The 27,114-nt window shown below is 37.1% G+C and overlaps 2 protein-coding genes across 4 annotated transcripts; one reads left to right on the forward strand and one right to left on the reverse strand.

Annotated features, from left to right (window-relative positions):
* Nucleotides 1-942: 942 nt before the first annotated feature.
* Nucleotides 943-12,410, forward strand: LOC111983014 (carbon catabolite repressor protein 4 homolog 6). 3 transcript variants are annotated; one of them, XM_024014654.2, is made up of 15 exons: nt 945-1,147; nt 1,236-1,617; nt 1,709-1,875; nt 2,510-2,575; nt 5,747-5,799; nt 6,704-6,785; nt 6,925-6,971; nt 8,210-8,300; nt 9,271-9,363; nt 9,479-9,511; nt 9,590-9,678; nt 9,769-10,972; nt 11,141-11,226; nt 11,478-11,562; nt 12,003-12,410. In XM_024014654.2, exons 1-15 carry the CDS (start codon nt 1,058-1,060, stop codon nt 12,084-12,086), a joined length of 2,652 nt encoding a protein of 883 aa, XP_023870422.2. In that variant the 5' UTR covers nt 945-1,057; the 3' UTR covers nt 12,087-12,410. The 3 variants fall into 3 exon arrangements, 2 of the variants coding, with proteins under 2 accessions (XP_023870422.2, XP_023870423.2); XM_024014655.2 differs by having other exon boundaries at nt 946-1,147; nt 8,219-8,300; XR_010632558.1 differs by lacking the exon at nt 11,141-11,226 and having other exon boundaries at nt 943-1,147; nt 12,003-12,041.
* Nucleotides 12,411-15,171: 2,761 nt separating this feature from the next.
* On the reverse strand, nt 15,172-16,165 carry LOC111983008 (probable WRKY transcription factor 43). The gene is made up of 2 exons (XM_024014641.2): nt 15,672-16,165; nt 15,172-15,542 (listed from the first exon to the last, which is right to left on the reverse strand). Exons 1-2 carry the CDS (start codon nt 16,049-16,051, stop codon nt 15,365-15,367), a joined length of 558 nt encoding a protein of 185 aa, XP_023870409.1. The 5' UTR covers nt 16,052-16,165; the 3' UTR covers nt 15,172-15,364.
* Nucleotides 16,166-27,114: the final 10,949 nt, after the last annotated feature.

A 27,114-nucleotide genomic window follows, 5' to 3' on the forward strand; every position in this document is an offset into this window, starting at 1 on the left:
AAGAATACATTGGAGCCGACAGCTTTAGGGTCGTTAGCTTTGCCTACTCCCTTATTAGAGTCGTCAACTTCGCCTACTCCCACGTAGGGATCGTCAACTTCGCCTACTGCCTCGTCAGGGTCGTCAGCTTCGCCTACGACCTCGTTAGGGTCGTCAGCTTCGCCTGCACCCTTCAGTTTTATTAGCGTCGGCTACCCATCTTCATTGCCTAAGGTCAACTCGTCGGCTATGCGGTGAGTTTCGTGGACTCCCTAACATTGTCACTTACTAATGGATCCCGACGGAGGTTTGCTTACCCTCTTTAGCTTGTTCTTTTCAGCTTCCTCTTTATGCTTACTATCTTCAGCTTACCGTCTTCAGCTTATTACCTTTAGCTTACTCTTCAGCTTACTATCTTCAGCTTACTGCCTTCAGCTTAGAGACTGACGGCTTCATCTTGCATGATGTCTTTAGTATGCATAATAGAGCTTATGGGTTTTTGGAGATCAACTTTTATTTCTCCAATTAAAAATTCCCTTATCAATAGTAATATTTATTTCTATAAAAAAAAGGTTATAATCTTAAACTATAACTAATTTTGTAACTAAATTTTACCTATTTGGATAAGATAAAGATAAAATCAATAAAAACTCTTTAAAAGAACGATTACTAATGGCTTTTATCTCTTAATAATTCAGATCTCAATAATCAAATTATAAAAAAATAAAATAAAATAAAATAGTAATTGGCAATCTAACGGTATATTTGGCTCTAACTTATAAAATCAACATATTTTACTATTTAACTTATTTTTCTTACTATTTATAGGCATCATTATATTTTTTAATACTATACATAAATTCACCATATTATTTCAACTAACTTTTATTTTTATCCAAAATATTTTTAAAAAGACATTTTCAGTTCCAACAAAATAAAATATAAGCGGATGCAAACAGGTACTCACTGTCCGGTGGGACGCTCCGTTTGGAGGGAACTTTTGTTAAAAAAGAAAAAAGAAAAAGAGTGGGCAACAGGCTCGCTGTCTCACTCAGCCAGTCACTGGAATCGTCTCTCAATGCGGCGGCGTCCTCTCCAACTCCAACTCCTCGCCTCAGCCGCTACCGACGTCTCCTCCTCCTCCAGTACCATGTCTTCTCGCCCTCCCGTACTCTCTCCTCTTCTCACTCTCTCTATCTATTTATAGCCTTCCAGTTTTGCTTCATTTTTCCTCAAATTTCCTTTTTTGGTTGCAGTACCGTGGTGGCCGTGGCCAATGGCGGAGAGGCTTCTCCGATCGTCCCTACACCGGTGGAAGAGCCCAAGTCCAAACCCAAACCCAAACCCAAACCCAAGGCCAAGCTCAGTTTGTGAGCGGAGACTCCCACTTCCGGTCAGTCCGCGACGCCAACCTAGGGTTCCGCCAAGGAGACTCCGGCGGACGCTTCTCCAACCAAACTTCCTTCCGCCCTCGCCCTCGCCCACCTCCTCCCAATCCTTACAATAACCAAACCCAACGGTTTCGGCCGTTCGATCCAAACCAGACGGTTCGTCCGCGTCCGCCTCACCATTTTCGCCCCAAGCCGTTGGATTATCGGAATTGGGAACTCACCGCGCAGCCTCCGCCTCCTAATTCTGGTAATCGATTTTGTGCCCTTTCTTCATTTCTTTCTTTTTCTTTTTCTCATTCAATTACATACTTTAGCCTTGTTGAATTGTAATTTTGCAGAGCGTTTTATAGTGGTATCATATAATATACTGGCTGACTACCTTGCTAATAGCCACCGGAGCAAGCTTTACTATCACATCCCCCGTTATATGTTGGACTGGGAATGGAGAAAGAAAAATATACTCTTTGAGCTTGGATTATGGTCAGCTGACATTATGTGCTTACAGGTTAATCACTCCGCTAAATCTCATACATACACCATCGTGTTTGTTTGTTTGTGTGTGTGTGCACACTTCATCTCACATAATCCCCTAAATTTGTTCCTAAGTTGAATGCGTGTCATGAGACTTTTCGACTAATTTGAGGGTTGTAATATAAAGTATAAGAATATAGGTGAAGTCAGTTGCCCATAACTACGTAGACAGATGAATTGCCTTCGCTTATAATGTACGATACCTGACTGAAAATGTTGCATACTACCTGTTGTTTCTAAGGATTTTTTTTTTTTTTTTTTTCTGTGTTCGAGTCAAATATTTAAAAAATGGATTCATTTATCTATGAATTGTGCATGAGGTTTTTTTTTGTGTTCAAATTTCTAGTAACTTGCGGTCATGTAGTTAAGGTCATTTCGGTTATGCTCATCAGCTCCCTTCACAGTTTGTAAGTTGCCATATTAGATTGCTTGACATTTATGTGCTTTGTTGTAACCTTCAATCTATTTACTTGTTATCATTTCTTTCTCAAAGTCAAATTTCCCACTTGTTGCTTTTACTTTAGGGCGTGTTAACACTTTACTATATATTTATATATATATATATATATAATCTTGAAACTGTTTGTGCTTTTGTAACATCTTTTCAGGAGGTTGATAGATTTCTGGAATTAGAAGAGCAGTTGAAGCTTAGGGGATACAGTGGTATTTGGAAGGTGAGTTTTTTTTTGCGATTATGTAACAAGGACATGATATTCCTTCTCTCTAGACATGGTTATCAAAAAGGCATGTATTTATATCTGTGTTTTAAACACCAATTTTCATTTTCATTAAGATTACTTATCTTCTTTTTTTTCATTAAGGTATCTGAATACAGAGTTTAACATCTTATTGAGAGTTTATATTATGGTCAAAGTTCAAAAGAATAATTTTTCTCACTGAAATGATGGTCTTTAGTTTAGCTAACAGTTGACCACTACCAGCATTTTGAGTTGCTGTTTTATATGGCCATATACCTCAAAACTATTTGAAGTGGAATACCATCATCAACTCAATAACATTCTAAATAAATACTTGTTGAGTTTAATTGATTGTTAAAAGAAAAGAGGGTTTAAGTTTTTCTCTTCTTTCTTTTTTTATTTGGTATCTATAATTTTTTTTTTTTGGGTGTGTATTGTTGTTGTGGGTTCTAGTTAGTGCAATTAGTAAAGTCTCTTATCGTCGAATAAGAAATATAGAGTTCAAACTCTGCTTATACCAAAAACTAATTTGTGTCTCAGCCTAATAATAAGTAATCGTCATAGAGCAAACACCAAAAGTTGAGATTCAATCCTATTTAATAAAAAAATTATTAGGTTGTATTGATCTATATTTTGGATAGACTAGCAAATTTGTGTATGTCCAAAACTTCATCAGCAGCAAGTTTCTTTCTTTCAAATGGGAAATTTCCATCTCTTATATGTTGGTAAGTCGTATATTAATTTTTTGATAAGTATAAGTCGTATATTAATTGGGGGTTGAATTTGGTTGTGGGCTTATGTACTTGTGGGCCTCTTTACCTAATAGCTTAAGCTTTTGGGTAAGATGCTCTCACATGGTACCAAAGCCTTTTTATTTGTTTTGGATTTGTTTGGAGTCCACCTGCATGCAGGCTTGTTTTCCTTGCTTTGATTTGGTTGGGTTATTGGCCTACTTATTTTGGCTTTGGTTTTGGTTGGACTTGGACATAAGAAGGGATGTTAGTGAATGCAATATAGGTTGGATTTTAGCTTGTGAGTTGTGAGTGAAGTGGTTAAATTGGGGATCCTACCTAGTAGATTCTAACTTTGGATAAACTTATGCTTCATGGTCGCCCTTTGGCGAATCGTTGTTGTATGTGTTGTTGTAATGCGGAATCTGTGGATCACCTACTACTTTTTTGTCCGGTAGCTCATTCTTTGTGGACGTATATGCTTCGGTTGTTTGGGATTGATTGGGTCATGCCAAGTTCAGTTGTGGACTTATTATTTTGTTGGTATCATTGGCTTGGGAAGCATAGTTCTGATATTTGGAATTTAGTTCCAGGCTGTTTAATGTGGACTATTTGGACTAAATAGAATCAGTGTTCTTTTGAGGATAGTGGGAAAACTGTGGTTCAGTTATTAGATTTATGCCAACAGACTCTCTTTGATTGGTCTCGGTGTTGGGGTCTCTCGGATTGTTTTACCCTTATGGATTTTCTTTTGTCTATTAGAATAGCTTAGTGGCTGCTTGTGTCATTTTGTTCCTTATTTTTCTTTGTTCACTGCCGTGAACTCTTTGTATTTTTCTTGCTATTCTTTTATTAATAATATTTTCTTCTTACTTAAAAAAAAAAAAAAAAAAAAGGATTGGACTGTATGATCAAGTTGTAAGATCAGATTTTCTGTTGCATTGTAATATTGCATACGCATTGTGGACCTGTGTTTTCTTTGTGTTTGGGGTTAGTGGGTATTGCCAAAGAGTATTGTAGACCTATCTGCTTCGAGGAATTGATGTGGCAAAAATGCTTCTTTTGTTTGGAATCTAGGCCCCTTATTCTTTTTGGCTGTGGATATTGTGGAGGGAGAAGAATTGTTGGAGATTTGAAGATGTGGAAAACTCGGTGGTTTGATTGAAGACTTATTTTACTGGATCACTGTCTGAATGGTCTCATGTTTTGGGTCCTGGTGATATCAATTCTATTTTAAATTTCTTTTCTCATTTTGGAGGTATTGTGTATTCTTGATGTGGAAAAGGCCTATGACCATGTTAATTAGGATTTTCTATGTTACATGGTACAGCTCTGTGGTTTTGGCAAGAAATAGAGAAACCTCAATTAACAGTCCTGGCATCCCATAAAGAGCATAATCTGTTCACCAGCAGAAGCTCCAAATGTTACCGTGAATTGTTGTTGGATTGGAATTTCCCATGTTCCTATGACTCAGAAGTGTTCCCACAATGAACCTAGAACTAATTTTTTGCCCAATCTGGATTGATCTGCAACTTTCAAATCATAAGATTGTATGATCCTATGATCTAGATTGCAATTTTGACAACAATGGTTGTGACTTTGCATGTGTAAGAACAGTGGAGAGATGGTGGAGCACCTTTTGCTTCATTGTTCTATGTCTGGAGATCTGTGGTTGCTTGAGTTTGCTTTATTTGGAGTATGTTGGGTTTTATGCCAAAGACAGTAGTATAGATGCTGGCTTGTTGGCGAGAAAGGTTCCATGATCACAGGGGCGTTAAATTTTTGGAAGGCAGGCTGCTCCTCTATGTATCTTGTGGACTAATATATATAAGTATCTTGTGGACTATATGGTGAGTTGAACATCCTATTCACATTATTAAACAATCCTTGCTATGTTCCTTGTACTAATGGATAAATGCATTGGGCAACAGCCCTTCTATGTCCTTTTTAGATTTCCTAGGTACTTTGAATTTCAAATTGTAATTGGGTTGGCTAGTTGGTACACACCCTGTGTAATCCAACTAGTTCTTTATTTTAATAACGTATTTTATATATATTTTTTTTAAAAACAACCATTATTGTGGGTTTATTTATCTGTTAGATCTCTCAACCTACAAGCTTAAGCTTTTGGGTTTGATGCTTTAACATTATACATGATCATTTTTATTTATGTCTATACTTGTATATACAGAATTTGAGGTTCTGGTTGCAAACTTACGATATCGACCAACTTATTTTTGATTCATGACAGTTGTTGTCCTGCTTCCTTATTTGCTTAATTATAAAATAGAAGTACGTTCTAATGGGTTGGCTATTCTTTAATAGAAAGTTCTTACGTTATTTATCAAAAAAAGAAGAAGAAAAAGAAAGTTCTAATGGATAAGAGAAGTCTAACAATGTGTTGGTTGAAATATAGATGCGTACTGGCATTGCTGTTGATGGCTGTGCAATCTTTTGGCGAACATCAAGGTAAATTATTTCTGCAGCTTTTGCAATCCCCTATAAGTATGCATTAGTGGGTCAGATTTAATGTGAAATTATGTGCATGGGCATGCACATTCGCACACAAGAGGTCTTATTTACTGTGTACTCATGAATCAATATATGTGTTTGTTCCTGTACTCATCCAGAAAAGAATGTTCCTGTAAGATGCTAGTTTTAAACAAGTAGTTGGTTGTCCAGTTCATTATTGTAGTACTAAAATTGCTTTTGTACACTTTGTTTGGTTTTCCTCCTCTCAACTTTCTTGGCACCATGAGTGTGCCTTGTAGGTTGTAGGTTAGATCATAGCATGCCTATCTTTCAAATGACCAAACAGGTGTTCACATTCTACCCAACCTCCAAATGAGCAGCCGGTATGTAGAATGTCATGTAATGTTTGGCGGTCTTTAAGTGTGCAAAAAAGCAATATTTTTCCTCAATTTGTATTCTTTCTGAAGAAAGAAAAAATGATTGTGCATTAGTTCATTAACAGCAGAAATCCCTACATTTTGGTGCACTGAAAGACCAGTGGTGGCATTTGTTTAACAAGTGGAAATCATGCAGCATATCAGAATTCCTTGATTTGTTTTAAGTAGTCCTACCTTGTGCTTGCAGTGGTTTTACATTCTGAGGATTCTTCTCCCACTTGATTTCATTGTAGTAACTAATTTTGAAATTTTTTTTTTTCCCCTTTTCTGTGCTGGTGCATAATCACGGTTTTAAGTGCTTAAGAAGCGACATTGATTTGTTTTATTTCCTTGGTTGCTAGTGTTGCCTAGAGTTGGAATGTCTTTTTTGTCTCTTTGTTTTAATATTCATGCTATCATGTATTACCTTCAAGTAAATTTGTCTTGTTAATGTATAAAACTTAATATTATAATCTCTATATTAGATTCAAGTTGCTCCATGAAGAATGCATTGAGTTCAATAAGCTTGGACTTCGGGATAATGTTGCTCAGATATGTGTGCTGGAGGTACATCAAATCTTTGTATCTAAGAGAATTGCATAGAAGCACTAACCCACGATGGTTTTGAATTGTTCTATCTTGACTTCCCACCCACTTATTGACATGCATTCTAGCCAATTATTATAAGATTACTAATTTGTTGCAGCTAATGAATCAAAATTGCACTGAAGAGACTGCAACTCTACGGACAAGGTAATTTATAGTTATGTTGTCAATAAAATGTATATTTATAATAATTTTGATTTTGAGTATCTTCTAGATTAGACATTACTAATCTACTTATGAACTAAAAAAATATTGATTTTATGGACGGTGAAGCTTTTTAATGTTATTTAAGTTTATGTTTTTCTTCCAGTCCTTTTTTATAATAGTGATTATAATAATTCTGTGGCTAAAATGAAATTTCAACACCAGTGATTGTGCTTGTTCTAGAGAGCATGGGTTAGGGCTGTTTTTCTCTCTTGCCAAATTGTCCACATAACACACAAAGGGGTGGCCTTCCCAATTTTTGAAACTCTATGATGATGAAATCTGCCTTGTCAACACTCCAGTATCTCAATCAGAGTCTTGGGAAACACCCTTTTGTGTTTGTATTGCTAGGGTTATCTTGGGTGTTTCCCAAGACTTTGATTGAGATGCTGGAGTGTTACCCTTGTCTTATTTCTCCTCAAGGCCCTCACATTGTTAAGAAACCAAGTATCCACTAACTTCAACAAGCACACAGTATCCCGTCGCACCCGCACCTTCCTTTTTCAAAAATTTCTGAGTCGCCGCACCGCACCCGCACCTGAATCCGAATCCACACCTGTGCTTCCTAAATACATCCTATGATTTTCTGGTTCAATGAATTTTTTATTATGTGTGTGTGTGTGTGTGTGTGTGTGTGTGTGTGTAAAAGATTGCAACCTTGAGGCAATGATATGGCAACTCCTGCACAAATTTTTATTATGAGTGCATTTGTGGGTATTTTGTTTTGGTGTTTGCCTTTTCCTTTGTAGCTTAATATATGTAAGGAAATCAAGATATGCTAGATGGCATTGCTTGTTATGTAGATTGGAATACTAACCTCTCAGACCTCAAGAACAAATAAGAAAAAGGACTCAATTCACTTGAATTACTGGAATGGAAATAGGAATAAGTTAATATTATAAGTAAGGTCTTATGTTAAAATCCCCACAGTTTGAAGTTCATTTGAGAAAAGACAAGTATAAAATATGATGTTGGAGTAACAAAATTCAATCCTTGAATTCTATGTGAACATTTTTTCATTTGTAATTAGATGTTTACAGCATATTTCCCTGAATGATACTGTATGCAATTTAAATGGCTGGTTTTCTGTTCCCTTGTTCTTTGTATTATGTGATTTTAATTTTTGTAGGTGATAAATTAAAAAAAAAAAAATTATGCTCAAAATATGTATTTAATATCAGTACCTGCAGCTCAATAGGTTCCAGCAAGGTTGTCATATGTAACATTCATGTGCTTTACAATCCTAAAAGGGGAGAAATTAAGATTGGCCAGGTATTTATGGTCTCTGGTGCAGCCAATACAGATTTTTCTTTCTTATGTGATGTTCATACTGCTTTGTGCATAAATCTTAATTTGTAACTGATTGATGTAAACATAGAGCAGTCTGACAAGAATAAAACCCAAATTTCATTTTCAGATGTGCCATTTTCTTTTTCTTTTTCTTTTGTATTATACCTATAAAAAAATGCTTTACTATTATTAGTTTGTCATGTGACATTGAATCACTTTACATGTAAATTTTGATGCTGTTTGTTTGGTTGATACTGTTTTGGTTCTGCTGCATCACTACCTAATGTTGTTATAGAAAGGTTGTTTCCCAAATGTTGATATTTGGTGACACATTGTTAATTGTGTTCTGGAAACAACTTGTTTATACGTTGTTTATTTATTTTTCCACCCTTCTACTCTGTCTAATGCCATTATTTCACAATGCACAACTACCATCACTGCACTGATCCCTGTGCATTCTCTCCCTCCATCTATTCAAAATTTGTCACAATGTTTCATATTATCTGGTTCATACTCCCATATGTGTGTTATTGCAGCTAATCATCAAGAAACTTGCATTTTTTTTTTTTTTTTAAGTAACAAGAAACTTACCCCCACCAAAAAAAAAAAAAAAAAATCTTAAACCATCTGTCATTCATCATGGAAATGGTGTAATAACAAAAAAGCAAAAGTTTTTGTCATGTCAATAGTTTTCATTCAGGATCAATTGGGCACTGGGAGACTAGAGCACCCTATTGCATACGATCATTGATTGTTGTTATTATTAGGTGTGCTGCCTTAGATGCAACTCACCTTAAACTTTTAACAACTGCATTGCATGTAAACTTGTTTCATGCCAATTTGTATAAAAATTCAAAGAAAGATTTAATTGGGTGTGAAGTCCATCCTAAATTCTTGACTTACTTCAATTCTACCTGTAATTGCCTTCTTCCTATGTGCTTCCTTCATACAGGTCAGTATGCTCCTAAATAGGGCTCATTCTGTTTCAAAGCTTTGGGATGAAGCTCCAGTTATTCTTTGTGGGGATTTCAATTGTACCCCAAAGGTTATAGCTTCTCTCACATTTGGACTTCCGAGTTTCAGTTTTGGTGTAGTGTGATGTTTGAATTTACTCTCTTTTATAATGTCTTGTTACAATTACATTCTTGTTTTGTTATCAGAGTCCATTATACAACTTTATCTCAGAACAGAAGGTAAGCCTTTTCTTTTCTATGTTTGATCATTGATGGTCTATGGATTACATATATAATATATGTTATAGTCTGTTGCAGCTAGATTTGTCTGAAGTGGGTAGAGATAAGGTATCTGGACAAGCTACTGCAGAAATCCCTTCATCAAGGCCGTATAATTCTAATTCCAGGTAGGGTTCATACACATCAAATATTCATTTGGTGAGCTCAAGTAGGTTTATTGCCTGCCCCTAAACGTTGAAGCTTTCAAAATATTGCAGGAATGGGTCTATTAATAATCCAATTCAAGATCCATCATTGGTAGATGGAAAGGAAATTGACATCAAGTTGAGCGATTCTGTCTCACATATGCAGAAATTGAATAATCCAGACAGCAATATGAAAAGTCTTCCTGCAATGAACAACTCTCAGCCTCAATTTGCAAACACTATGCCGGATGTGTATGATGAATCTTGTAGTGATAGGCAAAGTTGTACAGATGATGGCACACTGCTTCATGAAGTGAAAAAGGAAACTCAGCAAAATTCTGTAGATGGCTTTAGGGAGTTACACGAATCAAATTTTGTTCCAGTTGATGGATGTAAGGGAGACTCAAGTACTTCTTATGGTGAAGGTGGGTTTCCTATTGAGCATGTGCATAATGAGATCAATAAATTTGCTCCTGTAGCTTCCCATCCTGAAGAGGTTTACTCCAATGCAACTCACACTGGATACAGTGAAGGGGAAAATGCCCCCTCTCATTCTAATAACAAATCATTAAGTGGACATTCTGAGTCCAATGACTATGTAGAAAATGAAATTGTGAACCATGATAATCCCACAATCTCCTTTCTGGGAAATCATCAGTCATCCAGGGCCAAGATTGATTCAGAAATTGTTGATCCTTTTAATTCTGAAATTTCATCATCTGAGCCATCCTGCCAGACCTCCTCCAAAGCTGTTGAAGTCATTCCTCAAGGGGACTCAGGAAGTCTATCAGCCCATCAAATTGTGAATGATGATGATGCTAGCTCTTCAAGCCCATATCAAGCCAATGCTTCTGATCCATCTACTAGTGTCAACTTTTTGGTAGATGAGACACTGGAGAATTTATCTCTAAATGAGCTTGATAAAGCTGTGGTAGGTGGAAATGTCGGTGAAGATGAAAGTACATTTTTATCTGCATTGCATGAGATTGAAGATGCCTGTCCATCTGAATTTGGTCAATTAAAATCAGATCTTGAGGTGTCAAATCACTCGAAGGAGCTTGAGTCTGTTCCCTCCAAGTCCCTTTTGAATTCACTAAGCAATGAAGTTGAGGATGATTTATCTCAAGGCTTGGATTCTGAGCCTGTAGCCATGGAGAAATATGGGTACGATCCATCATTGTGGACTCCAATGGAAATAGAAACGGCAACAGGCAGTCCGGACTGCACCCTTTTGGAACACCCTTTAATGCTTAGTAGCACATATGTTGAAGTTAAGGTAGATCACACTTTTACCTTTTCTTTTCCTCTGGGAACTCTTTTTGAAGTGCTTAACTTTGATAGAGAAATATATTGTTTGAAAAATTGCAGCGCTTAGATATTATGAATTCTTGATTACACAATACTGATCTGCAATTGGAAGTATTATATTTCTGCATCTTTGCAGGATTGTTCAGGAACCAGAGACTCAAATGGAGAGCCCTTAGTTACCAGTTACAATAGGTGTTTTTTTGGCACAGTTGATTACATATGGCAAGTCTTCTGCTGTCCCTGGTCTTGTCTTCTGTCAAATGCTGCTTATAAATTGAAATTTAGATGACTAATCACACATGATGAACATATTTTCTATTTTTCTGATTTGCTCACACAATAATTGTCTTTTATGTTATGTCTAGCAGTATTATTGGTACATAATGTGAATTTGTGACTAGATTATGTTCTTTTTCTTTTGTTGGACGAAGTTGAATAGATTGAAAATATAATCACTTTGATTTGATATCCAGGCGCTCTGAAGGTCTCCAAACAGTCAGGGTGCTTGCTCCAATGCAAAAACAGGCTATGCAATGGACTCCAGGATTCCCAACAAAGGTAATTGGCATTTAAATTTGAGTTCACTTTGGAGGTGTGGAAGGCTATGCGAACAATGAAATTCAGCAAAGATCAAGGGAATTAGATAGATCAAGTATTAACTATAGTAATAACAAACATTCTAATAATTTGCACCTTAAAGCCTGTATGTTATGATAAAACTGGTGCTATTTTACATTAAATCAAGTGATTGTGGAAGATGAAGTGGTTCCTCAGATAAAACTGTCCCTTTTTCTTTGGCTGGGGAGATAGCCTCTTAGCTTTTCTTGTTTGTTCGTCCCCTTATCCCATCCCAGCTTAGAATTATATACTTAAAAGAGTATTGCTATAATAAATAACAGATTGGTTAATCCCAGCAAATAGGTGCACTTTGGCATATAGGTTTACAGTATTGTAGTTAATCTTCTACTTTTTAAGGTGTATTTTGCTGTGTTCTTCAGAAATGGGGAAGTGATCATATTGCCTTGGCTGCTGAATTGGCATTCGTAAAAGATTTGAGCAATCATAACACAGAAGTTCTATAGCAGTGGCATTGTCGATAATTGAGGTTTGCATGGAAAAGTAGTGGGAAGTGTGCACCAGCTCCTTCAGTGTTTAATTTTTCCCTGTAACAGCAAGCTTAAATTTGTGGAGAAGTCCACAGTTTTACGCCTAGCTATTTAAGGTTGGTTATGGTCATTTGCACCATTCCTTTCGTATATATCTTGTTATTAGTTAACACTCAAGTTATTTACTTATGAATCAAAAGATTTTGATTTCATGTAAAGATTTTGATTTCATGTACCATCGGATTCTGACCAAGAGAAATACATAAATGGGCTCGTGATCATACAAGTTGTTGCTTGAAATCTTGAATTATATCCTCCATGCATATCACTGGAATAAATTCATGCTAATTCATTTACACGGAACTCTTATTTTTCACTTTTTGCTGATGGGGCTGAATATCATTGGACTGTAATCAATGCAATTAGCCAATACTCACTCCTTAGATTTTTTATTTTCCCTTTTTTGGTCTATTCCAAAATGTTCCCCCACTTGAATAGTCGTATATATTTTATCTTCAGTTTATATTTCAGTCCTCCATCCAACACATGAATGAATTTATATGATTCAGTGCAAATTAGTGAAACAAATTTGTTCCAATTATCATAAAAGTATATGAAATTTTTTTCCTCTTATCTTTGCTGACATTGCAGGAAACAATCTCCCATAATTGAATTTTTTTTCTTGAATGGTAATCAATGGATACTCACTTTGTCCGTTTAGATTGTTTTTTGTTTTCATGTGGTCTAACACCTTATTTTCCCATGTTTAACTTTCTATCCAACAAGCACTCTGTCGTCTATCAAGCAATATCTTTCTTTAACACTAAGTCATGAGAATCCATGTGCCAAGATATCTAATTTAGATAATTCAGCCATTTGACCGGTATTTTTAACACCAAAAACAAAACCAGTATACCTCAACCTTATGTTTCTTGCTGCCTAAAATAACGGACTATACCAGTTAATTTTAGGAGTTTCAGGTAGTTTCTGATACACCAGTGACAGTAGCATTTCAGACTAAAACCCACTCTTCACTCTCCATCTCCCTCTCTAACCAAATCAGCACCCACCACCTTCCTTTTGTTGTAAGCAGTGCTTCCTTTGTTGTGGGTGTTGCTTTTTTGCACATGGGTGGCTCCTCTTTGGTGGTGGGTGTTTTAGCCTAATGGAGATTTGGGGATTTTTATGTTTAATTTTTTGGTTGAACAAAGTTTAGTTTCAAAATTAATTGTAGCTTAAGGTTACAACCTTACTTAATAAAATAAATATAACTATAAAATTGAAAATCTAACCTTCGAGTGTTCTTTACTCTTATAAAATACATGTTAAATTTTGTATCTATCAGATATTATTTATTGTATGATCTATAAGTTTATATTTTATGTATAATTTTAAATTACAAAAACTTTCAATTTAAACAACTTATTGATTACATAGTTATTGATTTTTAATTTTCTAAAAATTTTGCAAGCACGGAGGATATAACAAGAAGATATAATCCAACCGTGAATTTGTTAAAATTCACTTTTAATAAAAAGATATTAAGTAAGGTTATAAATTGTAACTAAATTTTGTCTTTTTTAGGTTTGAATTGAATGGGACTAGTTTAATATCTCTCCATTGCAACAGGCCTAATACATTGAAGGCACTAGATCCAAGTCAAGATCTAAATATAAAATTCAATTAAAATTGAAGGTTTTAGTTCCTGAACTAGTAAAATCAAATCAATTACTTAAAAGAGTTGGAGGATCAAATGAGTATTGATAAGATCCCCTCAGAAAAAGCCGATGCTAAGAGTAGCTCGCTGAAACAAAAGCAAGGTGTTGGTGCAAAGAACAGGAGCAAGAAAGCTGATGTATAAGGCCTTTTTTAAATGTTCTGAGGACCCCGCACCACGCCACAGAGATACAAAGTTCTGACCCTTTTTTTTTTTTTTTTTTTTACGCCTCTGCCTTTCTTTACAATTAATGCCATAAACCAGTGCTGAAACTTGGAAGTGCAATATGACTATACAGTGGCGGAGCCAATATTTGAGTTGAGGGGAACTTGTATAAAATAAATGTGTTTTATGCATATGATCATGTGAATATATAATATTAGAAACACTAAAACTTATGTGGAAGGCATGTTAGTAAAGGACTTGTGGTTACTTATTAGTTTATTTAGGTAGAGTTATGCTCTATTTCAAGACTAAAGAAACAGAATGGAGTTTTGTTTGGGTAAATTATCATTAAGTGTGAGTGAGTAGAGCTATTGGTTAGATGAAATTCCACACAAGATAAGGAAGATAGTCTAAATTGATGTATTACTTTGATCTAAATTGCTATTTCTATCAAAAGAAAAAATTAGATTGGAGTTTTTAATAAGTATTAGTGATAATCTAAGGGGTTTTTTTAATAAGTATAGTCACAACTGCCCCTGTGACTATATATACACAAGAATTTTCCCTATGCATGCATAAAGCGACCAGGTCTAGATTCTTGAGAGGAATTGCAGTTGTCTCAGCAGTGGGCTTAAGCTTTCCATTAATTTTTCACTAGGATGGTTGTGGATGCCCTCATATGTTGTAACTACGATGCTTGAATCTTTTGAGAGTCGTTGGATCTGTTTCTTCACGTTGCATGTAAGTTGCGTGCAGCGATAGTAGCTCCTACACACACACACACGCACACACACACATATAAGTTTGTCAAATACAATAAGATTTTTTTTTTTTTTTTTTTTACGCCTCTGCCTTTCTTTACAATTAATGCCATAAACCAGTGGTAAAACTTGGAAGTGCAACATGACTATACAGTGGCAGAGCCAAGATTTGAGTTGAGGGGAACTTGTATAAAATAAATGTATTTTATGCATATGATTATGTGGATATATAATATTGGAAACACTAAAACTTATGTGGAAGGCATGTTAGTAAAGGACTTGTGGTTACTTATTAGTTTATTTAGGTAGATTTATGCTCTATTTCAAGACTAAAGAAACAGAATGGAGTTTTGTTTGGGTAAATTATCATTAAGTGTGAGTGAGTAGAGCTATTGGTTAGATAAAATTCCATACAGGATAAGGAAGATAGTCTAAATTAATGTATTACTTTGATCTAAATTGCTATTTCTATCAAAAGAAAAAATTAGATTGGAGTTTTTAATAAGTATTAGTGATAATCTAAGGGGTTTTTTTAATAAGTACAGTCACAACTGCCCCTGTGACTATATATACACAAGAATTTTCCCTATGCATGCATAAAGCGACCAGGTCTAGATTCTTGAGAGGAATTGCAGTTGTCTCAGCAGTGGGCTTAAGCTTTCCATTAATTTTTCACTAGGATGGTTGTGGATGCCCTCATATGTTGTAACTACGATGCTTGAATCTTTTGAGAGTCGTTGGATCTGTTTCTTCACGTTGCATGTAAGTTGCGTGCAGCGATAGTAGCTCCTACACACACACACACACACACACACATATATATATATTTGTCAAATACAATAAGAATATGATTGGGAAGAAGTGAAAGCTGGACACAAATTATTCAGCTAAATAGCTCAGTGGTCATGAAATTAGTACCTGGGATGGTTGCTGTTCTTCACAGCCTTCTGCCCGTACTTCCGCCACCTGTATCCATCGTCTAGAATATCGTCGATGCTCCTAGTATGGAAGGCAATCCTTGATGGATTAACTTTCTTGGTCCTGCTAGCTTTTCCTTTGTTTCTAGTTCTATTTTCACCTCTTCCTCCATTCTCAGCTGTTAGGGACTCGCTTGTTGATGAGGGCTTTTCGTTGCCAAATATGAATGGAGAAGCAGAGAGGAAGCTAACCCAGTCAATGTCTGAAGCTACTTGATCAATAGTTTCTTGTCCGGGTTGATGCAATGAGGTTGAAGGAAGTGAGTATGTGAGGGCCTGAATGTTGTTTAGAGTCAGTGGTACAAGTGGGACTTCGTCCATGAAGTCAGCTCAGCAAGGTATGTGAAATCTAAGAATGTTTTAAGGATTTATATAATATATGTTTGGACCTCAAAGATAATGGAAGGTTAAAGGGGTTGGACAGTCCCATGCATTTTAGGGTTAAGAATCTTAGAGATCTATTACTTATCTAGGAAACCCTGCTTAAGAGAATGATATAGCCAACTATACTTCACCTACTTCTGTTCAACTGTCCGATTGCAAAAAGACCTGCAAGAAATGAGAAATGGATGGAACTTAATTTCTCTCTCTCTCTCTCTCTCTCTCTCTACAAAGTCATACACACATGCGTGCAAGACAGTATTGATTGGCTTCTGAATGGGTTAAAGTACAGGATTTTGGCGTTGTTAAGACTAATCAATGTTGTTGTGGTAGTTCAGAATCTGGTCCATCAATTGGCTGACCAAGTGACCAACTCATCCATTAAACTTTTTTGTAAAATTTTTACGTAGGTAATTCGCCTTATGTATGTATTTGATTTTGATTTTTTTTTAATTCTATTTATTTTGTTAATGATGATGTCAAGATTCTCTAGAATGATGGTTTCAAATATTTGTATTTTTTTTTTTTTTTTTTTTGAGAACCAATACACCCTATATCTAACTATCTATTTTCTTTCTCCATTATATTAAAATACTATTTCTTATTTATTTAATCATTCTGTATTTCCCTTGCTCTTTCTTTCTTAACCAAAACCCACACCTTCACTTAAAATAAAAACAAACAAAATCTCAAGCCAAAATCACTGCAAAGTCAAAAATCTCAGTCTTAAACATTAATACCCTCTCACCTCACTACCAATTGAAATTAAAAAAAAAAAAAAAAAAATCGAGCCAAAATTATTGCAAAGCCAACAATCTCATTCTTAAACGCTAATACCTTCACCACCATCAAATTTGGCCGCCTTGATAATGAGAGAATCCATTGCCAAACTCGTTAGACCATTGCTGTCACCTATACTTGCTAGGGGCTGTGAAATGTCCACCACAGTTGCATGACCATGTCCATGCCCAAAAATATTCATTTTGCTGAGTAACAGTGCTAGCCAAACTTGCTATATGCACTTCGGCTTGGGACGTTAGTTACAAGGTTAGCCCAATGCTACGTTTTTTTAGCCAACTTTTAGCTGGATTAGCCGGATGACTAATCCAATACTGGCGCTATAAGCTCTAGCTAGGCTCTCACAATAGTCACAGCACAAGATCTACACCTCCACTTTATTTATAAGAAATATCACACATCTCTACTTCTTTACTTAGAAATGTGGGATTGCCACTCCTTATTATGCATTACAACACCTTTTTTTTTTTTTTTTTTGGTGAATGTTATTATTCTCCAAGTTAATGTGAGTTTTGAAAACACAAAACCTACCCCCCCCCCCCCTCCCCCCCAATTTTTTTTTTTTTAATTAAAAAAAAAAAAAAAACAAAAAAAAAGTAGATAAATAAATAAATATAAGAAAGAACAAGCAACAATAAATTCTGCACCCAAACTCGTATTAAATTAACTTAGGAAAATAAAGTAATTGAATAATGCAAATGGTTGGAAGTTGGAACACTATTTGTATTACCATTAAGTCTTCTTTTCGTGTGTCCCATGAACTTGTCTAATATTTGAAATTCATTTCTTAGTTCTTGCTAAAGGTGTTCGACCAAAATTTGGACTTAATTTCCAGATCATATATAGCTGGTGGATAATATTGTATTATAAACTTTTTTTTATAGATGCGTGTGTAAATTGACATTTTGGTTATTGTGTTCTACCCGCTTTGATTGTTTTACATATAATATTGTCCTCACTCTTTGATATAGTGAGTAAAATGTAAACAACTAATGTGAAAGAGTGTGGACATTGTGTGAAATATTTATTTCCGAGAGTGAAAAACAATAATTAACTTATTGCTATAGACAAAAGCTTTAAGATAAAATAAATAAAGAATAAAAGAAGAAAGAAGCATGGTTTGAAAATGAATTTTAGTTTTAGAAGCAAGGTGATAATATAGGGTATGCTTTATATTGCTTTATTTTTATTAGAAGAGTGTGCGGCTATTTTAGCTTGTTCACATGCACATGCACATGCACATGACGGCAGATATTCCCTCTCCCCGCAAGTCTCCATCGATCCAATCTAATAAGTTATCTAATTTGATTTGCAAAGTAGGAATTTATGAAGAGAGAAAGGTAGCAATCATTGTTTCATGAACTGAATTTGGCACCATGGAAAGGAAATGTGAATGTGATCCATGTGAAAGACATTGATTACGATCGAGATCGAGTATTGGTTCCATGTGAAAACTGAAAAGCGCAGTAGCTAAAGAAGACCCTAACAAGAGAATATATACCCATTCCCAAGACCTAAATTTAGAGGATGGGATATAATTATCAACGTGGAAGAATGGAACGAGTTTACATCTTCTTTTGGAAATGTAGGGATGGGACATGCACGATGGAGAATAATCATGGCATCAGTAAATAGATTCATCAAAAACCGTAAAGCTAAGTCGCTATCAAGAATATATGTGCCCATTCCCAAGACCTTAGATGATTTAGAGACTTGGATACAATATGGACAAATGGGAATGAATGGCATCTTCGTTTGGAATTGTAGGGGAGGGTGTTTATCATAAAATTACTCAAGACCCACCGTTAGGTTGTACTTACGGCCATGAATTAGATTAGCACGTCAAATCTTGTGGCCATCATTTTATTTTTATACACTATTCAAAAGACTTCCATCTAGTGTATCACATGAGACACAGAAATGATAAGTGGTCATTTTTGAACATATGTTGTGTCCGTGTATCAAAATATTAGACGCAAACCAAACTTACTCAAATAATCAGACTTAGGTAAAAAGTTCAAAAAGATAAGTGATTTACTCTTTCCCCCTTTTTCTAATCAAACAATTATTTTAAAATTAACTTTGATGTGTCCAAATTGGCAAACAGCTGAATATATGATGAAAGATCATAACAATATGGAGATTAGGGTGTGCATTTTGAAAGTAATTATACTTAAATACTTAATTATACAAGGTATTGCTAAAAGTTTTGTAACTTAACCAGCACCTCCTAGTGTTTCTATCAGAAACATCAAAGATTGAAATCCTCTTCCCCTTTATAACTATCAAAATTATTTATTAAAAAGAAAAAACCGCGTACAAGGTATCAAATATAAAATAACCTAAAAATGAGAATGTTGCAAGCTAATAAGTGATGACGTTGAGAAGTGGGCATTAGTATCTTATTGTTACGATTATTGCAATCATCTGTGACAACTTATTTGGACTGTCCTACACCTCTATTCTCCTCACACAATCTCCACACTGCAGTGCCAACCTCGTTTATGACTTGAAAGTGAGAAACTTGTGACAACTTATTTGGACTTTACTACACCTTTATGCTCCTCACACAATCTCCACACTGCAGTGCCAACCTCATTTATGACTTGAAAGTGAGAAACTTGTATTGTTACTAACCATTCATCTTCGCAATTACCAGTTCAAATCTTTTATCTCACTCTCTCTATTCCACTATATGTTTTACAAATAAAAACTTGACATATGTCAATTTATTTTATTAACTGCTAATTTTCTGTCTTTGTTATTTCAGTTACCTAAATTAAATAAAATGAAACTTAAAAAAGACAACAATCAACACAACCCCACCACCGGCACCACTTGTCACCAGCAACAGGTCGCTAGAGAAGCAGAACAAAGAAATCCTAGAGTAAAAAAATCCTTACTAGCAACAATATTTGTCTTTATTCGTTCTTAACTAATAGTTTGCATACCATCCACTACCGATGGAAAAGACATTGGAGAATAAAATTCATATTCTCTAAAAAACAAGTTTCTTCTTCAAATCTATGATGGGTACCCACCACTACCTCGTCTTCTTCAAATCTCTAGAAAGGTTTTGATGATAATGAGATGATGGCATCCACCAACTGTAAAAAATACCAATACCCAATAATGGCGGCAATGGATGGTTGAGTTTGGCGGCATTGAGGTGTGTTGACTGTTGTCTTTTTTATTCTTCATTTAATTTAATTTAAGTAATTGGAATAAAACAAAAAATTAGCAATTAATAAAATTAGATTAACATATGTCAAGTTTTTATTCGTGAAGTATCGAGTCGGATAGAGAAAGTGAGACAAAGGATTTGAACTCCGTGCCTCATCAATAATAAATCTTTTGAATTATTAATATAATAAGAAAAGTCTAAATTAAACTTCGCATAGGTCTGGGGAACGATGCCCTGAACAAAGCATTGAGTGAAGTTTCTAAGTCACCTTCACGCGAAATATAGAGGGTGCAAGTCTTCCTCGGCGATTCCATCAGCCCACGTTTACCCTTTATAACGGTGAATAGATCCAGTGGAGCATGTTAGCCATTTTAGTTAAAGGATGACCGTTCATTCTAAGGATGAGGCTTTGATGTGTAAGGTCTTTCCATCTAGCCTGGGCCCGGTGACAATGAGATGGTTCAACGGCTTAAGAGCGAACTCCATTGATTCCTTTAAGAAGCTCACTCGGGCCTTTGGTGCTGTTTTATCACCTGCGCAGGGTTCCTCAGCCCTTGGGATCTCTGTTATCCATGTCCATGCGGGAAGGTGAGACCTTGCAAGCCTATTATGATAGATACTAGGAAATGTTCAATGAAATAGACTGAGATTATGATGATGTGACTATTAGTACTTTCAAGGCTGATCTTCCAGCTGAGCATGATCTGAGAAATCTCTGACCGTAAGCCTATTACCAGTGTGTGTCAACTTATGATGGGGTTGACAAGTATAAAAGGGTAGAAGAAGACCAGATACAGGGTAAAGGAAAAGCCAAGGTAGTTCCTCAGGAAAGGAGGGACTTCAGGTCGGACCAGTACAATAATAATCGACCTTAGAAGGATTTTATTGGGCAGCCAGGATCTGCCAATACCCAGGTGGTTAATGTTGTGTTCGAGAACCAATGCAACAGGTTCTGGAGAAGATTAAAAATGAACCGTTCTTCAAATGGCCCAACAAGATGGTCGGAGACCCTATGAAGCGTAATCAAAACCTTTATTGCCAGTATCATCAGGATCATGGACATATCATTGAGGATTGCAAAATTTGTAGGATCATTTGGACCAATTGGTCCGAGAGGGGAAATTAACGCAGCTTTTGCATCATTCCAGTGGCCGAGGAAGCCAAACAGGTTCGGTTTTTTAAGGAGATGCTTCTTCAAGACCCCCCATAGGAATGATAAACGTTATATTTTTTGCCCCAGGGAGAACCGGATCTTGCCCCTCCAGATTAATGTCAATATCTCATTGCCCAAATGATGGCTCCAGTTCAATGCCGAAGAAGATTAAGATGGGCATCCCACTGGTGTTAGGCTTTTCAGATGAGGACAATTTGGGAACCATACAACCGCACGATGATGCTTTGGTAGTTACACTTAGAATTGGGGAGGGGGGTATGATGTGAGAAGAGTGATGGTTGACCAGGGCAGTGCTGCCAAGGTTATGTATCCTGACCTGTATAGGGGGCTAAATTTGAAACCCGAGAATTTGACAGCCTACAGCTCCACTTTGATGAGTTTTGAAGGTAGATCGGTCACTCCAATGGGTCTGATTAGATTACCTGTGTAGACTGGCTCGGATGTAGTGAACGTGGACTTTATTGTGGTGGATGTTTTCTCTCCATATACAGCCATAATGGGCAGGCCCTGGCTATACACCTTGGGAGCTATCTCTTCCACTCTTCACTAGAATGTGAAATATCCCTCTAGAGACCAGGTGTTGGAGATATTAGGAAGCCAATCTATGGCCAGGCAGTGCTTGGTAGTGGCCATTCAACATCGGCCTAGGGCAGAAGCTTCGGCCACTACCGAGACTAGTTTATAGCAATCAGAAGTTCCAGCGTCCTCTTTAGCAGATCTGTCGACGAAGTGGAATGTGAAAATTTGGAAAAACTAGTTGTTGGGGATGATCTGGAAAGTTCTTTCAGGTTGGGGCTCAGCTGCCTCAGTTGGAGAGGGAGCAATTGGTTGAATTCCTTAGGGAAAATGTTGACGTTTTCGCATGGGATGCTTACGAAGCCCCAGGGGTAGATCCAAGTTTCATTTACCACCATTTGAACATTAATCCCTCCATTACCCCAAAGAGACAGCCACATCGGCGTTCGTCCAGAGAACATGCCGAGGTTGTCAGAAATGAGGTAATAAAGCTCAAACAGGCAGAGGCTATCAGGGAAGTGTTTTATCCCTAGTGGTTGGCTAATACGGTTGTGGTGAAAAAGAAAAATGGGAAGAGGGAAGTGGCGTGTATGTGTGGACTTCACAGACCTTAATAAGGCTTGCCCCAAAGACCCTTTCCCCATACCTCGGATAGATCAGTTGGTGGATGTGACAGTAGGCCATCCTTAGATGAGCTTTCTAAATGCCTCTTAGGGCTACCATCAGATACCATTGGCATTGGACGATCAAGAGAAGACAGCTTTTGTCACCCCCACTGGAAACTATCACTACAAAGTGATGCCCTTTGGCTTGAAGAATGCAGGGTCTACTTATCAACGGATGATGACGAAAATGTTTGAGCCACAATTGGGTAGGAGTGTCAAAGTCTATATTGATGATATGGTTGTGAAGAATAAGGTAGTGTCCGAGCATGTGGGAGACCTCACAAGTATTTTTGAGATTCTAAGGAAGCATAAGTTACGACTAAATGCTTCCAAATTTTCATTTGGGGTAAGTTCGGGAAATTTTTTGGGCTATATGGTGACTCACAGGGGAATTGAAGTGAACCTTGACCAGATTAAGGCCATTAACAGTTTGCAATTACCTCGGAATCTTAAGGAAGTCCAGAAACTAACTGGGATGACTACCGCATTGAGTCGGTTCATATCCAGGTCAGCAGATAGGTGTAGACCTTTCTTTCTTTTGCTGCATAAATGGAAAGGATTTGAGTGGACTGAGGAGTGTGCTACAGCATTCCAACAGCTTAAAGAGTATCTATCTCGGTCACCTATTATGTCTAGTCCTGAGTTGGATGAGGTCCTTTTTGCCTACTTAGAGATAGCAACTTATGCGACAAGTTTGGTCCTAATACGAGTAGATAATGGCATACAACGGCCAGTCTATTATGTGAGCAAGTCATTTCATGAAACTGAAGTGCGTTATTTACCGTTAGAGAAAGCTATCTTGGCAATGGTGCATGCTACGAGGAAATTTCCCCATTATTTTCAGGCACACACTGTGGTCATCCTAAGTCAGTTTCCGCTCAAGTTAATACTTCGGAGTGCGAATTACACCGGAAGGATTGCCAAGTGGGGCACAATTCTAAGGGCTTTTGATATCAAATATATGTCTCGTACCTCTGTGAAGGGTTAGGTTCTCGCCGACTTGGTAGCCGAATTTACTGAAGGTCTTGAGGAAATAGAAGTGAATCAATATGGCATGGATAAAAAATCAGTTGGCTTAATCTTCGCATAATGTCCCTCATCTTGGAAAGTGTATGTAGATGGAGCAGCAAACCAACGGGGGTCAGGAGTGGGGCTAGTTCTGGTATCTACTGAGAAGATCACCATTGAGAAGTCTTTAAGGCTGGGATTCTCAGCTACCAATAACGAGGCAAAGTATGAAGCTTTATTGGTGGGAATGGCAATGGTCCAGAAAATGGGTGGAAAGACAGTGGAGATGTTCTCAGATTCAAGATTGGTCGTAGGCCACGTAAAAGGGGAATTGGAAGCTCAGGATACAAGAATGCAGGAGTATTTGGGCCAAGTTAGGCGTAGGCAAATAAATTTCGAGTTTTTTGACTTATCCCATATCCCTAGAAGTGGAAATACCCGTGCAAACTCCTTGGCTACCCTTGCCACCTCCTTGGCACAAGATTTACCTCGAGTGATACTGGTTGAAAACTTATACGCACCTACCCCAATAAAGAGGGACTTGCTTCAGGTCCATCAAATCAAGTTGGCATTGAGTTGGATGGATCCTATACTGTTATTCCTTAAAAGGGATATATTGCCTGAAGATAAATTAGAAGTTGAGAAGATACGAAGAAAAGCTCTCGGTTTTGGCTGTCTGAGGAAAAAAAGTTGTATAAACGTTCTTTTTCTAGACCATATCTACTTTGTGTACGTCCCGAAGCATCAGAATTACTCATAGAAGAACTATATGAAGGGATTTGTGGAAGTCACATAGGAGGAAGATCTTTATCACACCAAGCAATTACTCAGGGATATTGGTGGCCGGGCATGCAAAAGGAAGCACAGGAGTATGTTAAGAAATGTGATTAGTGTCAAAGGTTCGCCCCAAACATCCATCAGCCTAGGGGAGTTCTTAATCCTCTTTCTAGCCCTTGGCCTTTTGCTTAATGGGGCTTGGATATTGTAGGTCCTTTCCCTAAAGTAATAGGAAGTAAAAAGTATTTGTTGGTCGGTACAGACTATTTCACCAAATGGGTCGAAACTGAGCCTCTGGCTAATATCAGAGATGTGGATGTCAAGAGGTTTATCTGGAGGAATATCGTTACTCAATTCGGGGTTCCTCATACTCTCATCTCGGACAATGGCCTCCAGTTTAATAGCAAAGCTTTTAGAAAGTACTGTTCTAACCTGGGGATAAAGAATAGATATTCCACTCTAGCCTATCCACAGGGAAATGGGCAGGTCGAAACTGTCAACAAGGTCATAGTGAATGGACTTAAGAAGAGATTGGATGATGCAAAGAAGAGATGGGTGGAGGAATTACCACACGTCCTTTGGACATATCGAACAAGCCTCGGCAGTTAATGGGAAAGACTCCCTTTTCCATGACGTATGGGGCCGAAGCTGTAATTCCTCTGGAAATCGGTTTCCCAACACTGAGAACGAAGACAGTCACCTCGGATGGTAATGATGAGCTACTAAAAAAGAGTCTAGATTTGATTGAAGAACGAAGGGAGAGTGCAATGGTTCAACTAGCCTACTATCAGCACAAGCTAAAGTAGAGTTATGATACCAATGTGAAGCTAAGGCCATTGGCCCCAGGGGATTTGGTATTAAGGAAAGTTTTGGGAGTTACTAAGAATCCTACCTCGGAAAAATTAGGACCTAACTGAGAAGGACCATATCGTATCACGTCGGTGGCAGGAATAGGTGCGTACTACTTGGAAGATCTAGACAAGAAAACTGTACTCCATCCTTGGAATGTAAACAGCCTAAAGAGGTATTACTATTAGTAAAGACAATCTTGTTTAGTTATCTTTTAATTCATTCCAATTATGTATCATGTGTTTCCCAATCTATTAAAGTATTAAACGAAAGCTAAGTTATGTCAGGCTCCTCGCACCACAGACTTAGTGGAAATTAATACCCTTTGACATATATTTAAGTATTAAACAGAAGCTAAGTTATGTCAGGCTCCTCGGACCGCAAACTTAGTGGAAATTAATACCCTTTGACATTTATTTAAGTATTAAACAGAAGTTAAGTTATGTCAGGTTCCTCGGACCGCCAACTTAGTGGAAATTAATACCCTTTGACATCTATTTAAGTATTAAACAGAAGCTAAGTTATGTCAGGCTCCTCGGACCTCATACTTAGTGGAAATTAATACCTTTTGACATCTATTTAAGTATTAAACAGAAGCTAAGTTATGTTAGGCTCCTCGGACTACAAACTTAGTGGAAATTAATACCCCTCAGACTGAATTATGACCGAATTCATATGTCAAAGTAAAATCCACGAGCATCACTTAAAGTATTTTAAGGTACCTAGGACCTACCTGTTATTTAAACATCTGGATACTTCCTCAAATTTGGAAACTTATTAGAATTGATAAATCAAAAGCATATCTTCACGGTGCTGGAGAGTTAACAGTTATAATTTACTCGAATTTTCGATTAAAATACATAAAGCTGTGTTTTCCCTTATATTAGTAAACTTCGCTCTTTTATGGCACATGGTTATGTATGAACAAAGAACGGTCACAATGGAAATTGCATATATAAAAGATAAAGTAACAATATCCCATATAAATTTAGAAAGGCAAAATATACATCTCGATAGAACTATCCTTAAAACAAAAAGTGAAGGGGATTTCATTACATTAACTATAGCTCCCCTAAAAAAAAAAAAAAAAAACTACGGTTTCAATTTTATTTGGAGCTTGGACTTGGGAGCTTTGTCAACTACTTCAAGAGGAGCCACCTTCTCTTTTTCCTTAGGAACCTCTCCAGTAGGTAACGTAGATGAAGCTAAAGCCTGCTCAAAACTTTGAGAAGCTGCCCCATCTTGAGGAACCTCTGCTGCCTTGTCTGAGGAGGTGTCTTTTGGAACTTTAGGCACTTTGGATTGCTCCTGCTGACTGGGAGTAAGAGGATTCTGAGTTTAGGCTTCCTCGGGGGTGTCAACAACTAAAGAGGTCGCCTCTTTTTGGTTAGAAGGATGGCCTGAGGCTCGTATGGCCAGGGGGAAATAAATGTTTTCTAGCCTTCTTAGCTCAGAAGAAGCCTCAACCCCAGCTCGGTTGAGAGCTTCTTCACAAGTCTGAGCACAGTAGGCTCAGCATACGGCGGGGACCTCAGCCCGGAGGTCGTCCTCATCTTAGCTACGTTGACGTCGTAGCCATGTTGTTCGGCCTCGTCTCTTTCCTTTTCGGCCTCTGATTTTGCCTTCTTTGCCTCAGCTTTTGCTTTTTCGGCCAGGTCTTTGAGCCTTTAGGCTTCTTCTAGTTGTTTCCTCAAGGTTGGTGTCTGCTCTCTGGAAGTTGTCAACTGGTCGTTGGCCTCACGCAAGCGCTTTCTTTGATCCTTGGCTTGCCTTATGTACTCTCTAGCGCCGAGTCAACACTTTTCCGAGCATGTTCCTCCTCGGCTAGTTTTTTCTTCAGCTCTGTATTGCTTTGTTCAGCAATGGTGAGCGTCTGCACAGCTGATGCCTGCCTCTTTCTCTCCTCATCTAGTTGCTAGCAACAGGAGTTAGTTATCCCTCAAGTCTGAAAGTGGCTTGGACAGCCTAAAAGAAAAAGGTTAATAACATAACAAAAGAAAAACATATATATGATGAGTATAAAAAAAATAAT

The sequence above is a fragment of the Quercus suber genome, unplaced genomic scaffold, assembly GCF_002906115.3.
Source record: "Quercus suber isolate HL8 unplaced genomic scaffold, Cork oak 2.0 scaffold_298, whole genome shotgun sequence".
NCBI lineage: Eukaryota > Viridiplantae > Streptophyta > Magnoliopsida > Fagales > Fagaceae > Quercus > Quercus suber.